This window comes from Paramisgurnus dabryanus, chromosome 16 (genome assembly GCF_030506205.2).
Source record: "Paramisgurnus dabryanus chromosome 16, PD_genome_1.1, whole genome shotgun sequence".
Taxonomy (NCBI): domain Eukaryota; kingdom Metazoa; phylum Chordata; class Actinopteri; order Cypriniformes; family Cobitidae; genus Paramisgurnus; species Paramisgurnus dabryanus.
Genome location: NC_133352.1, coordinates 33,418,002 through 33,433,857, shown reverse-complemented (window position 1 = coordinate 33,433,857; position 15,856 = coordinate 33,418,002). Strand labels below are relative to the sequence as shown.

Sequence of the window (15,856 nt, the reverse complement as noted above, 5' to 3'; positions counted from 1 at the left end):
GGAAATTAAATCCTAAAGTTTTGAGGGAAAGTAATTTTAAGTTGTGTACTTTTGTAGAGCGATATATAATACCAGTGGAATGGAGGGGAGATTTTAATTCCTTTCCATTTTAATGCAGAATGTGTTATGCAACATCCAGGCAATGTATAATTACCATAATTACGCAAATAATTCCCCAAAACCAGAGAGGAGTTCAATTGAATTTACATTTGAACACAGCAAGTGGTTTACTTTCATAATTTTTAGGAAATTAGTCATTAAAATGTAGTAATGCAGATACAGAAAGTCAGTTACTGCATGTGGAGTTTAGTAGAAATGTCTTCAACCTTTTACAGGCCGAGGACCCCTTAATGGATAGAAGGCATGAGCAGGGACCCCCAGTACATGTATCAAATTAAGAATGGATTTACATATTTAGTTGTGATTGTTATGTTACAATTATAAGCACAAGGCACATAGTACCATACAGTCATATAATGTTAAAGGCACACTGTGGAACTTTTTGGCCACTAGGGGGTGCCAGACATGTATTTTTCACGTCTAGCGCCCCTAGAGGCCACAAGCGCCGCAACACTGTCGCAAAGCAAAAGAAGAAAACTCTTTAGGTCACTAAGTGTGCCTTCCAGCATGGCATATGAATATAATTTCATGGGTTGTATTTTATTTCAAATGCCAAAAGATTGCGTAGCTCACATTTTCAAGCCAGTCGCTTGGTTAAAGCTTATATAAAAAATTGCCTTAAAGGGGAATTGAAGCCAGCTTGCCTCCAGTAAAATTCAGGTAAAAAACAGTGTTCGAGTGCCAGACAGGACTTAAGTTATATATGCAAGCAATATAACATTACTTACTAGCCCAAAAGCATGACGGCCAAGTCAGCATTGGTCAGAAACCCCTCTTCCCCCTCCTTTAGTACATGCCAGCGAGCGAACGCTGGCCCAATATAATTGATCCTCGTCCTTCCTTTTATTCTGTCACTCTCCCCTTTTCTCTTTCTGGTCTCCTCCGACAAAACCTTGGGTTTTCTTTTCTTAGTTGCTGCTTTGCCATGACAAAAACATCAGGAAAATAAATTGTTGCGAATTTGTCTCAAGTCCGAATTTGAGGAAGTCGAGGAAGTGACGTAAAGCAGATATTTGTAGATTTTTTTTGTGCTCGGGTTACTACCCGAAACCCCAAGTTTAAAAGTACAAGTAAAAGCAATACAGACCCCGTCAGGCTATGGTAGACATGTCATTCAACATATTTTAATGTACCATCACAAGGGTCTTGAAAAATATATTATAAAAGTTGAAAAACTACAAAGTGTCACTTAAACATCCTACATTTAAAATGTTACTGAATAGATTTAGCATCTTGCTCCTTATTTTTAACTCTTTATATGGCACTAGTGGTGGCCGGTGACTTTGGTTACACTTTATTTTGATAGTCCACTTTAGACATTCTACTAACTATAAATAACTTTGCAACTACATGTCAACTAACTTTCAATAATTTGCAACTATACGTCAACTAACTGACATTAGAGTATTAGTAGACTGTAAGGGTTGGGGTTAGGGAAGAGGTTTGGGTCAGTGGAATGAGTTGACATGCACCTGCAAAGATACTTATAGTCAGTTGAATATCTGTTGAGATATCATCACAATAAAGTGTTAGTAGATATTAAGCAGACAGTCTACTAATTCTCTAAAGATTGGTAGTTGATAAGTAGTTGCAAAGTTACTTATAGTTAGTAAAATGTCTAAAGTGGACTATCTAAATAAAGTGTTACCGTGACTTTTTATTTCGAGGGCACTTGATGCGAAGTTCGTCACAACATGTGTGTTTGTCATTTCAAAATACTGTATGTGTTCTGCGCATCGAGTGATCCTATGTGCATCACGTGTCTTGTCAAAATAGATGCATCTAAAGGGTTAATGATAAAATAGATGCTCGCGCTTGCCAGATACTCGTTTAATCTCATGCGTAATCAGAGTTTACTGTAAAGGGAGTGTCTTGCGTGTATTTTGTAAACGTGAGCGTCTCTTTTATCATAAATGGTTTTGACGCGTGTGCAGCAGACACTTATTTTGACAAAACACGTGATGCACATGGTTCACATGACGCTAAAAACACATATTTTGAAAACAAAAGCAAAACACATGACACTCCGAACACATATTTTGAATTACCGCCCCTCGGATGAGCAGTCACGAGCCGCCACTGCATGGCACAAAATTCAGCTTTTTTACCTGCGTTGAGCACAAATGTCTTTTTCGCACAAATTTCTATAAAGAGTTTTTTGTGTCCATGACACGACTTTCTTTTTCGTGGCATTTTATGTATTGTTTTCTCATAGTTTTTTTCTTATTTTAAATCCTTGTCGCTTGGGGTTAGATTTGAAGTTTGGGACATTCGTTCTCAAGGCATGTTAAAAAGCTGAATTTCGCACCATGGACACAAATAAATTTTTTCGTGACTATAACACGACTTTCCGAGAGATCATGTTGCTAAAAAGTGATAAATTGCTTAAAATTAGAGCTGGGCATGGATTAATCTAGATTAATCTCATACAAAATAAAAGTATTTTTTGCATAACATATGAGTTTGTGCTGTATGTAATTATTATGTATTTATAAATACACACGCATTCATGTATGTATTTAAGAAACATGTACATGTGTGTATATATTTATTTATATTTTTATATATTCTATATTATATATAAATTAAAAAAATATTTAAATTATTATATATAAAACATTTCTTAAATGTATATATATGTATGTGTGTGTGTTTAAATATACATTGTATTTACACACATCACAAACTCATTTCTTATGCAAAAAAATGACTTTTATTTTGTATGAGATTAATCTAGATTAATCTATGCCCAGCCCTACTTAAAATGCTAGGCTAAACCTAAACAAATAATTATTTTACTTTCTTTCTTTTTTTTACTTACATTTTTTCCAAATGCCACTTTGAATTGTGCCATTAAAATGTGACAGAGGAAGCAATGTAACATTTCCCCAAAAAAATCTTTACATTTGTCAGGGGGCAAATTTTAAAAAAGACCTTTCTTTGTATCTTAGTTTTTTGTTTTCTATTAGATTGTTTTCTCATTTCTGTGTAAAGCACCTTGAATTACCTCTGTGTATGAACTGTGCTATACAAATAAACTTCCCTTGCCTTGACTTTCTGGGTCCAAGGAGCAAAGTCGTTCATGTTGGTCAGTTCAAGTGTGTTCAAATGAGTCTGTGACATTTTATTGAAAACATTCATCTTTCACTCGTATATAATAATCATCATCATCATCATATAAAGCTGTCTTTAGATGTGAGTTGTTTCTTCTTGTAAGGGTTTGGAATAATAACAGCTGGCCCGAGATCAGTCTAAAAGTTCATTCTCTCTGGATTCATTGTCTGCTGTGTTGTTATATGTCAGTCGTTCTGCTCCAGATTGGCGGCCTTTCTTTGTTTAGAGCTCCATTAGCCGGATTCCTTTTCCAACGAGGCCAGAAGAAGATGGATTTAGTTATTATCGCCCTTCCACCGGTGAAGTGAGAAACACTGTGGAAATCAATATAAGCTCTTTGGAAAAGGAAACGCCTCTGATGTATGCTTAAACCATAAAACTTCAGCTAAACAGCAAACTTAATGTCGCCTTTCTTTTAAGTGGCACATTACAAAGCTAAAAATGTTAGGTATTTTCTTCAAATTCATCCTGCTTTAAGAGTTTACCAGCCATTCATGTCAGATATTAAATGTTTTGAAAAAAAATGTAACAAATGGAGACCTCTGGGCTCTGATTAATATGGTATTTTGAAAGAAAATAACTCAGTATATCTGACAGAGGTGTAAATGGCTATAGAAATAGCTGAATTACCCATAATCCAATGCTATAATGGTTGTTTATGGCCACTAGGGCTATCAGGAGGCTGAAAGCTGAAAATATTTCAATTAATTACTCTGTTTACCTTTAGGAAACCAATTACAACCTGTTACCTTACTTGCAATGATGTCTTTAAGCAATAAACCAGAGCAGTACTGCGGTACGTGCACAGTTTAGATGAGAAAAAAAAATATCAAACATTTACTTTCACACAAAGTCCTTTTTAAAAATTACTCAAGAAAATGCTCCTGATAAAGGGAAAGAGTTTGTTTTGGCTTACACTTTGGGATTTAAATGTAACGTATTGATGTAAAATGGGTGAAAAAATAAGTCTTGACTCTATATGTCTATGCAAACACATTCACTTGCTCACAAACAAGTCAATTCTAGAATGAACTCATTCAAATGAACTGTTCTGTACATGCAATATGCAATGTTTTCCCATCAAACCATTTTTTAGTAATAAGATTTACTGTATTTTTTATCCATGAATCCTGGAAAAATACACCTGCCAATAGGCTCTCAATAATGTAAGGCCTTTCTTATTCTAGGAGTTGTTGGGCTTTTAAGTCCAGAAACATTGTAGCATGTGTGTGCAGTATGATACATCTGGTGTTATAATAAAAAAATTCCCTTTCGTGGCACTTAATCTATTTACAGTAACCTCACAACACATACCAAATAATTCAACAGGTATCGAGGTATTGTATTTGCAAAATGTCAACGCTTGTTTCTTTCACCGCTCGTACTTAAAGGCAATTGTTGAAAAAACTAATACACGGCCTGTTTTGTGCTAGGCCTAATTGTTTTATTTTTCACATTAAGAATGGACAACTAAGTGCTATTTCGAGGTGGGCAATTAGATTTGCAGTAGCTGTTTTTCTGGCCAGTCAAGCGCCTATGGCGTTGTGCCCACATAATGGAGCAGCATGTGAGACTGATGCAGCAATAAACGTTTTAACCTTGAAATCTGCACTCGACGGGCGCACCGCGTCTTTTGGCGACCCCTTTGGGCAAAACTGGGAAGTGCGTGTAATTGCATGCACGTCAGTCAGATGTGATGCGTGATTCCAGGCAAATGTGAAGAGGATGATAATGGCACACCGGCCCTAGGCAGACACTGCAATACAAAACATGCAATCACAGCAGGATTTCTCAAGTGTTTATGATCATTAGAGCTCGTATTGAGATAAAGGACACTTACTCCAGGCCAATTTAGACTATGCTTGGAGGAAAGATTAAACAGCATGGGTTGGATAGATGAGATGTCACCAACAGAATCAAATGAATGCCTAGCATATAGAATATATGGATTTTTGGTATGTTGAATCTTGCGGTGATTAAATTTGATGCACAATAATTTCAAATGTGGTTATTTGTCATATCACACACATATAGCTATAAAACTTAATCCAGGACCTAGCATATAAAGACATTTAAGTCATTTTTACAAACAAACCTTACAATAAACATTGTTGTCGTGCATCTTGAGACAAAACAATGGCACTGATATATAAGATATGTCAGTGCAAGATAAAGGCAGCTCAAACATGCATTTTTGTCTGGGACTAGGATAAGCCCTGCCCAAAATTATGTTTTACTGGAAAAAGACAGAGAGACAGCAAAAACTTTATCATATCAAAGCAAACGTCTAAAAAAAAATATACATACATATATATATATATATATATATATATATATATGTTTTAACATGATGTTAACTTTTTAACCATAAGGTACTTAATCAGTTGCATTAATTAGTTATTATGTATATATTTGTTATACTTTTCACATATGTGCTCTTTATATAACTAAACGTTGTCAACACATGTTAGCCGTAGTTTAAGTTTCTGGAATCAACACACTTATTTCTACATATTAAGAACACCAAATAATTTAAGTTACATTTAAAAAATGTACGTATTGTATTTTAATGTTATTATATTATTTATTTATCAATGTAAATATAATTAAATAAAAATAAGTGCAATTGCTGGTTGTGGCCGCTGAGTGTCGCTGCCGTGTTTATGTTTCAGCTGAATTCAAGCGCAGGAGAAGAAGACGCGTTTGTTGTTCCTGTCGCGGTGTGTCTTCAGTTTCTCATCGCACCGCAGTGTTAGCACATTTCAATAATGTCCATCGAAATAGAGTCAGCGGAGTAAGTAATTAAAATAATGTTTTCTAAAACATTCATGTGCATGCAGCTGCGGGTAAATAAAACAATCGCGGGCATTTTTGCAGATTGCGTTTGTGATATTCAGGCCGTGGGGTGGTTTGTCCAGCTAACCGTGTTAGCATTCGGGAAAAGTAGTTTTTTTTTGTGGACATTTTTCTTTAACATGTAACATTTGGATAGTTTGTGTTTACGTAATTTATTAATTTAACACAACCACGTTGAATCTTTTGCATTACTTTGTTCGCAAACACAATTTCTATGATTGCTTGTTTGCAGATTTTGTGGGTAACGTTATATTGTAATACAAGAGAAATGTGACGTGGCGATGTCTAGACATGTCTAGATTGCTTTTACAAAGTATGACAAAATAATTTTACGAAGATTTTTTACTAAAGTATCTACATTTATTCTATTTCTCCAGCGTGATCCGTCTGATCATGCAGTACCTGAAGGAAAACAGCTTGCATCGGACATTAGCAACACTCCAGGAGGAGACAACAGTGTCCCTTAACACTGTGGACAGTATTGAGAGTTTTGTAGCCGAAATTAACAGCGGTCATTGGGACACTGTACTTCAAGCTATACAGTCCCTCAAACTCCCAGACAAGACCCTAATCGACCTTTACGAACAGGTAACGTGTCTCAGCTCGGACGTATATGAATCATTTGAATCAACACTTTTATCCAGATGCATCATAGATGTTATGGTGTAATTGCAGGTGGTTCTTGAGCTGATTGAACTGAGAGAGTTGGGAGCTGCCAGGTCTTTGTTGAGACAGACAGATCCCATGATCATGCTGAAACAAACCCAACCTGAGCGATACATCCATCTGGAGAATCTTCTGGCTCGCTCGTACTTTGACCCCAGAGAGGTAAGGGCTCCGACTTAATGCAGATCGCAAAACTACAATGTGGTTCAATTTTTGAAGCACTGCCTTTTTTTTAAGTAATAAAAGTGTTTAGTGTAGGCACTCCAATATATTTTCTTTCTCCTTTTTTATTTTTATTAATAGATTGTATTTTTATATCTAAAATGGTTGCTCAGAGAGCACAGAGATGTTAGCAAATAAGTAATGCTGTTGTCAAGCCCATTGCACTGAACAAGCAATTATTATTATTATAGTTTAAACGGGCAAACGGTTCTTATTAAGGTTGCATAACGATTAATCGCCATTAATCTATTGCAAAATAAAGGTTTTTGTTTACATCATGTGTGTGTGTACTGTGTATAATAACTTTGCATAAATAAATACACACACATGCATGTATATATTTAAGAAATGTTTATATTTGTATATTTATGTTTAATTTTTATTATATATAAATACTTAATATATAAATATATATTTTATCTTAAAATTATACATGCATGTGTGCATATTTATATATAAATAATTATTATACACAGTTCACACAAATATATGATGTAAACAAAAACCTTTATTCTGCAATAGATTAATCGCGATTAATCGTTATGCAACCCTAGTCCTTATTATGTAAGCTGACTCAAAAAAGTCCCTTGTCACAGTGACATCACATAGATTTGTGAATCTGGAATAATGAGTGGATCAAGCTATTAGGAATAATATGGATATGAATTGTATTCATCAATGTCAGGAATCTTACAAAGTCGAATGCTGCTAGGGTGAAACAAAGTCAATCGTTTGACTTAGCAATAGCAATGTGCTGTGTAATATGTGTCGACCTGGTCAAGCTATCAAATAATCGTGCTATTACATTTATGGTTCTGCACAGGTCCGGGTTAAACTTTTAAGTATTAGGAGAGTCCGGGTCGGTTCTTAGCTTACTCTGGAACAAGTTCATACAACAAGTGTGTTCTTGATGAGAGCTTTCTTAGAATTATATCCTATTCTATTCCCAAAATAATAAATATCCCAGTATACAGTACCGAAAACGTATCGCAGAGTATTGTATTTAGACGCATGTATGCTAGATTCTTGCCAATACTCAACCGCACAAATGAATACCTTACCAGACCTTCAGGGCAGCAATCATTTGCGTCATTTACAGGCCATTCACAAATTAAGGATAGAAAAGTGGGTAAATGTCTGTAGGCACCAGTGATGCGCGGTAATGTAAAAACAACCCACACCCGACCGACGTTTTCAACTTACCTGCCTGCAACTCGGACCGCAAAGAAATAAATAAATATTGTACCCGACCCGCTTCCTGGCCTGCATTTTTTTTAAGTAGTTATTGTTTAAAATAGTTAACTGGCATCTTTATTTCAAACGAACTGACCAACCGTGACACGAATATCAAAAAAATATATTTGGATGACTCGTAACCGCGGGTGACCTAACAGATCAACCACACTGTTAAGGGGAGCGCACACCGGCTGCGCAGCTCAGCGCCGCGTCGCGCCTAGCAGAACTCTGAGGTATTGTAAACCGGAAGTGCACATTAAATAGCGCGAGGTTCGTCAGATAGTGTCTACTTCAAAATGCAAAATATAAGTTAGCAGCCAATGTTAATCCTTAATGATTTGGGGCAAATATGATGTTATTTAATGTTAAGCTATGTGAGTGGCGCTGTGTGGTGCGACAGGGATTTGAACAACTTCCTGAGTCACAGCTGGGCGGCGCGGACAGGCGCCACCTGGCGGCGCCGGTGTGCATACACTCATAGAAAACTATGTGTTCAGTTGATTTAGAACGGCGCGGCCGGTGTGCGATCCCCTTTAGGCACAAGTCGACTTGCACCGTGATCTGTCCGTGTTCCGCCTTTAAATGCAGGCTCCGCCTTGAATTTCAGACTCTGCCCATGCTCTGCCCTAGTTTTCAGGCTCCGCCCTGGCTCCTCCCAGATTTCAGCCCGATTTTCCGCCCTTGAGTTTCAGGCTCTGCCCAAATTCCGCCCCTGATTTTCAGGCTCTGCCCAAGTTCCGCCCTTGAGTTTCAGGCACAGGGTCAGTCCAACTTAAATGATTTTCTTGGAGTACCCCATAAGATTTTATTTAAATATTACAATAATTTATTAGCACATTTAAAAACATAAAAATGTATTGTTCATCCGTTAGTATTTTATGTAGTTATTGTTCATGAAACATGTTATTAGACCTTCGCCTGGTAATTTTCTCTTATTGGTGCATAAAACACATCTATCTGTTTTGCATGAGTTCTGATATATTGTATATTCAGTGTTTGTTTTCCTGTGCAACCCCATTGATATTCACTATTTAAATTTGTTAGGCATACCCTGATGGTAGCAGTAAGGAGAAGCGCAGAGCAGCCATTGCTCAGGCTCTGGCCGGTGAGGTCAGCGTGGTGCCGCCCTCACGTCTGATGGCTCTGCTCGGACAGGTGAGTGAAATATTCCTGATCCAGCAGCCATCTCGTGGATCAGTTTTCATAGCCATGTCTAGCATAAAGTTAATGTGTTTGTCCGTAATTGTCTGTGTCTTTCTGAAGTCTCTAAAGTGGCAGCAGCACCAGGGTCTCCTGCCTCCTGGTATGACCATCGACTTGTTCAGAGGTAAAGCAGCCGTGAAGGACGTAGAGGAGGAAAAGTTCCCTACGCAGCTCACCAGACATATCAAGGTACAGGACCAACTTCTGATTCGGCATCTCCTTGAGAGCAACACCAGACAAAGTGTTTTTAATGCTGTGTTTATTTGTAGTTCGGTCAGAAGTCTCACGTGGAGTGCTCGCGCTTCTCTCCTGACGGTCAGTATCTGGTCACCGGTTCTGTGGATGGATTCATCGAGGTGTGGAATTTCACCACCGGAAAGATCAGAAAGGTTTGTGCATCCACGTCCAAATCAAAACAAAGATTCATCTGCATTATCGATCAGTGATGATGGTGTTTGTGTCGGGCAGGATCTGAAGTATCAGTCCCAGGATAACTTCATGATTATGGACGATGCCGTGCTCTGCATGTCTTTCAGTCGAGACACTGAGATGTTGGCCACGGGAGCTCAGGATGGAAAAATTAAGGTCAGTATTAAACATTATGCAGTGATGTGTAGTTTTGGTGCCATGTTAATACAGTTATGTCATTTGTTCAGGTGTGGAAGATCCAGAGCGGCCAGTGTCTGCGTCGCTATGAGCGAGCTCACAGTAAAGGTGTCACCTGTCTCAGCTTCAGTAAGGACAGCACACAGATACTATCTGCTTCCTTTGACCAGACCATCAGGTAAGTTTATGTCTGCTTTATGTATAGCTGTTGCAATCACCACAGCAAAGTAAACCATGTGGGTTTATTTGCAGGATTCACGGGCTGAAATCAGGCAAGTGTTTGAAAGAGTTTAGAGGTCATTCTTCATTCGTGAACGAAGCCACGCTTACTCCTGACGGACATCACGTCATCAGCGCCTCTTCTGATGGAACCGTGAAGGTGCGGGCACTACTCAAGTTTGATCCCATATTTGCTAAATTATTATTCCACTTTCATAAAAAAATATTATTTAATCACCCCCATGTCATCCAAGATGTTGGTGACTTTCTTTGTTCAGTCAAGAAGAAATTAAGTTTTTTGAGGGAAACATTCTAGGATTTTTCTCCATTTAGTGGATTTCAACAGTTTACAGTTTCGAAGAGCCCTAAACGATACCAACCGAAAAATAAGGGTCTTATCTAGCAAAATGATCGTCATTTTCGCCAAAAAAAAACCTTTTTTGTCTTGCACTAGCTGTGTGATGCGCCAGTGCAACCTTACGTATTACATAATCATGCCGAAAGGTATTACGTATGCGAAACAAACTACCACTTCAGTGTTTCCAAGTTTGGAGAAAGAGGACCGTTCTGATGTTGTTGTATGTGTAATGATACGAATTAATATCTTTGTGTCAGATTATTGTTTGAAATGATCTGCAGGTATGGGTGATTCTCGCAAAATTAGACTTATGAGGTGTCATGAAACATTTTGATAAAAAATTAAAAGCAAGGAGAGTATCAAAATAAGAAGCATACAGTTACAAACATCTCTTCATGTACTATTTTGCACATGATTTCAATTGACATCTTACAAACCAATTTTGTTGTTTTTTCCACATTTAAGGGGAACATTTTCATTACCGCAACGTGTCCATGACTGGATTTGGATTCTTTGACATGAAAATATTTATAATTAAAAAATCTAAAAAATAAAAAGCTTCAGTGCATGTTATACTATAAACATTTACAGTAAAGAAACGTGTTATTTGGTGATCATTGGTAAATGTAGAGACAGTAATAAGGAATATAAATGTCTTCAAGACTAATTTTCTCATCTCCGCAACAATTTTCAATCATTGTTTAAGCCCTCAATGAACTAACATTTAAAAAAAAAAAATGTTGGGCGGGACATAATTGACTGTGACACTCAAGATGGCTACCAGGTAAGCAGTTTTTATTTTTTTTCTCTCCAGATAAAAGTTCTAATTTCTAGACAACTTTTTAGTTCTCATTATGAGTTTGTAAATTCATATATTTAACCCATGTATTGTGTTCGAGTTTTTGTGACGATTTTGCATTGGATTCAATGCAATTCCTTAAATATCACATTATGAAAAACAAGAAGGGATTAGGTATGAACAGAACCATTTTAGTATCAGTCTTTGTCACACATTATAAACACATAAAATTAAAAAGTAAGATTTAAAAAAATGCATTTAACCACAATTTTTAACATGTTTGTTTTAACAAATGTTGCACAAAAACTGTTGCAACATTTAACATTTTAAATTTTAATTCAACATGTTTTTTTTAACATACCTATGTTTAAGAAATCCTAAATGAACAATTTAATATTGCTGTGAAATGAAATTAAGCTTTTCTTTTTCAAAACATGCTCATCTTTTGTTCTTGAGGCTCATTGTACAAATTCAAGAAATCACTGTTTACATGATGTGCACACATCAAGCATGTGTTTTCTGACTTCTTGCATTTTACACAAATGATGCTTATTTTGGTGTCATGTTTTGTGGGGCACAGCTGGCATCACCTGTATTCACATCTGGATTTACTGTGGGTCTGAATTCATCTGCTTTACATAGTATTTCATATACATTGAAAATAGAAATGATAGTTCACATTTACCTTTTCTGTGTCTGAGGAAGTCTTTATCAGTACTGAAAATAGTGAGGAAAAGCTAACTTTTCCCTTTCCAGGGTAGTAAAACACCAAAATATACGCAATAAATGTATTTATTTTGTGTCTATGCAGTTGCCTTGGAACAAACAAATATGGGTCAAATTGACCCGCGAACATCAAAATCGTACCAAAAATCATTATTTGTGCTAAAAAAAAAACACTTCAAAACACATCAGTGTATCCTAACTTTGCATGCATGTTCATGGCCCTAAATGAGAAAAAGTGACACAATTTCTGGAAGAAAACTGAAACTTAAAGGAACAGTATGTAAGAAATGTATATCAATTAATCATAAAATGGCCCTGATATGTCACTAGACATTAAGAAATCATTTTCATTTCACATACTTATATCACTGACAACAGTGGTCTGGCCAGGATATTGTCATTTAAAAATTGGAGTTGCAGCCCTCAACTGATGTTTATGTTGTCATTTTGTGTATTGGCCACCAGTTGTGTGATTGCAGTACCAGTTTTAGCCACAAGTTTTGTGATTGCAATACCAGTTTTGGCCACAATTCTACATACTGTTCCTTTAAGTAGTATTTCATATACATTTGTAAATAGAAATTATAGCTCACTTTTACCATCTGTGTCTGTAAAAGTCTTTTTCAGTACTCAAAATAGTGAGGAGAAGCATTTTTACCCCCATTTCAGGATAGTAAAACACCAATATAACAACAAACACTAAAAATATATATTTAATTTAGGTCTATGCAGTTGCTTTGGAGCAAAACAAAATGCGGGTCAAATTGACCCGCGAACCTCAAAATTGTTACAAAATAATTTTGGTACACTTCAAAAAATATCAGCATGTCTAAACTTTGCATGCATGTTCATGGCCATAAATGAGAAAAAGTCAGAAAATTTCAAGAATAAAATCACAGGTTAACTGGTTTATCCGACAGCTTAAAAATCAAAACGGGTCAAATTGACCCGGAACATAATATAAGGGTTAATGTAATATCATGTTGCGGTAATGATAATTTTTGATAATGATAATGTAAAAAATGTCAAAAAATCTATAGGAAATATTTTTTAAATCCTCAAAAAAAATATTGGTTATAGTAAGGTTAGACCTTAATCTTATATGTGCAAAAAAAATTGGCTTCAAGGGCTTTTAACAAATTCTGATGCTGGACACCTAAGTCTGGGTTTTGTGAGAATCACCCGTATGTGTTTTCACATATGTAGTGCATGACCTTTCGACGCGATAACGTAATATGTAAGGTCGCGCTGGCGTATCACACAGCTAGTGCAAGATGAGAAGTTGTGGTATAAAGTACTTTTTGGGGGGGGGGACGAAAATCACGATTAGATACGACCCTTATTCCTCAGTTGGGATCCCTTTGAAGTGCATTGAAACTGCAATTTTATACTGCATTAAAAACTAACACTAAAGTCCACTATATGGAAAAATTCCTGGATTGTTTTCCTGAAAAAAAAACGTTATTTATTTTCGATTGAAGAAAGGTAGACATAAACATTTGGGATGACGTGGGGTGAGTAAATAATTGCAATTTTTTTATGAAAGTGGTGTAATACTTTAACTTAAATGACTTAGTTAATGGAATTGGAAACGTCTGAGCTACAATCAAACCATCTTTGCTAGGCCACAGATCTGATCTGATTGGACTTCACATTGTCTCTCTCTCAGGTATGGAACATGAAGACCACGGAGTGCACCAACACGTTCAAATCTCTGGGGACGTCTGCCGGTACGGACATCACGGTTAACAACGTGATCCTGCTTCCTAAAAACCCTGAACATTTCGTGGTTTGTAACCGATCCAACACTGTGGTCATCATGAACATGCAGGGTCAGGTGAGGACAAACGTGTGATGTTCATACATTGAGATGAAAATATTCAAATATTCTGTGTCTTAGTGTATATTGGCATTCCTTGAGAAGTCTTTACCTCTTCTCCTGTAGATTGTGAGGAGTTTCAGCTCTGGTAAAAGAGAAGGAGGTGATTTCGTGTGCTGTACCCTGTCACCACGTGGAGAATGGATCTACTGTGTAGGAGAGGACTTTGTGCTTTACTGCTTCAGCACGGTCACAGGAAAACTCGAGAGAACCTTGACTGTAAGATCTCTTTCCATTTTTTCTTTTTCATATTTGTAAGCTGTTTTATTATTGATGCATCTCTACTGTATTTATTGATATTGGTATTTATTCCCATTTACATTGTCTACAAAAGTAAGCTGTATGTGTTTATTTCATCTGTGTCCTCTTCTAGGTTCATGAGAAGGACGTCATCGGTATCGCCCACCACCCACATCAAAATTTGATTGCCACATACAGTGAGGATGGACTGCTCAAACTCTGGAAGCCATAATGTCACGATCATGTGACTTCTGCATGGGGTTTCTGATTGGTTGGGGCTAGCAGGAAAGCACAATTAGATGTGTTCGACTTTGCACTCCGATCCAAGAACCGGCATATGACATTAAAGTATCTCAAGAGTGATTTGGAAGCAGTCGACTCCATTTGATTTCTCGTATCGCCCTCGCAGTACTTGGATGTCATCCGCCGATCTTGCAGTGCTTTAAAAAGTCAAACACACTTGTTATCTTTCCTACCTTTTATGCCATTTTTTTGTACATACCTGTTTTTTTAGTGCAGTGAAAAATCTTTCGTTTTTCTACAAATTTTCAAAGTTAAACAATTAGATTTTTTTGACGTCTGTGTAACTTATGTTGTAACAAACTTTTGTTCTTTAGATCTACCACCAAATGATTCCTTTCCATTAAATGTCTCAACTTTACAATTAAGACTTTTGGTTGTCTCTTTTATGTTTGTGTATTTAAGTAATGTTGGTTAGGAGAGGTTATTTACACAATGCTTTGTGTTTTATTCATATTTTGTTCCTCATGTCAAGGCAGAAGTATTTCACCTCAAGCATAAAGCACATAGTTTAAGTTTGGCCCAGGTAAAATAAAGTATGTACTAAATGTAATAAAATATAATAAATACCCGCTGGTACATTGTTAGTTTTGTGCTAAATAAAAGTGTACAAGCTATACAAAAAGTATTTTAGTAGTACCTTTGTGCATTTGAAAAAGTAAACTCAATACCAGAAATACATAAATAGATTTTTAAATGGCATCTCAAAATAGCACAACTGAGTACAGTTTTTCTCAGTTGTTTGCAGCATTTCTTAAATCATTCTTAAATTCAAAATAATGCATGCATTTCTCAGAACAATTCATATAAACTGCACAACATCATGGATTCATGCAAAAGCCTGTAACTTGTTCAAAATCCTCAATTCATCTTTCAAAAGTAAATTTTTTCAATCACATCAAAATGGCAACTCTGTGTGTCATTGTTGTTTATGAACAAGACAAAATCAAAATAGCCATGTTGCCAATTTATGTGTCAGTATTATCTGATGTAAACTGTGGATGAATTCACATTTTCACCTTATTTTCTTTAAACAGATTACACACATTGTGATTTTGAAAAACAATTTCAGTACACATAAAACATAAAAAATTAAAAAAGGTTCGCTGTACACTGTAATAAATGACAAATTTTCTGTAACTCAAAATTTCAAGATTCAGTAATTTTTCTGTTTTTCAGACAAAAAATTATAGAAAAAAAGGCTTACAGTACAGATACGACACAAAGGTCAACCATTTTGCATGACTTGCCTTGTACGTTTAATTCCTAAATGTTTTGAGGTGTAAAATTATATTGGTTTCTGTTGAATACT

The 15,856-nt window shown here is 36.3% G+C and overlaps 1 protein-coding gene across 2 annotated transcripts; it reads left to right on the top strand.

Moving 5' to 3' along the window:
- Positions 1-5,906: 5,906 nt before the first annotated feature.
- Positions 5,907-14,908, top strand: smu1a (SMU1 DNA replication regulator and spliceosomal factor a). 2 transcript variants are annotated; one of them, XM_065263962.2, is made up of 12 exons: positions 5,907-6,028; positions 6,468-6,678; positions 6,766-6,918; positions 9,259-9,369; positions 9,478-9,606; positions 9,687-9,806; positions 9,886-10,002; positions 10,074-10,201; positions 10,276-10,402; positions 13,795-13,962; positions 14,071-14,223; positions 14,378-14,908. In XM_065263962.2, exons 1-12 carry the CDS (start codon positions 6,003-6,005, stop codon positions 14,474-14,476), a joined length of 1,542 nt encoding a protein of 513 aa, XP_065120034.1. In that variant the 5' UTR covers positions 5,907-6,002; the 3' UTR covers positions 14,477-14,908. The 2 variants fall into 2 exon arrangements, with proteins under 2 accessions (XP_065120034.1, XP_073668284.1); XM_073812183.1 differs by having other exon boundaries at positions 9,259-9,606.
- Positions 14,909-15,856: the final 948 nt, after the last annotated feature.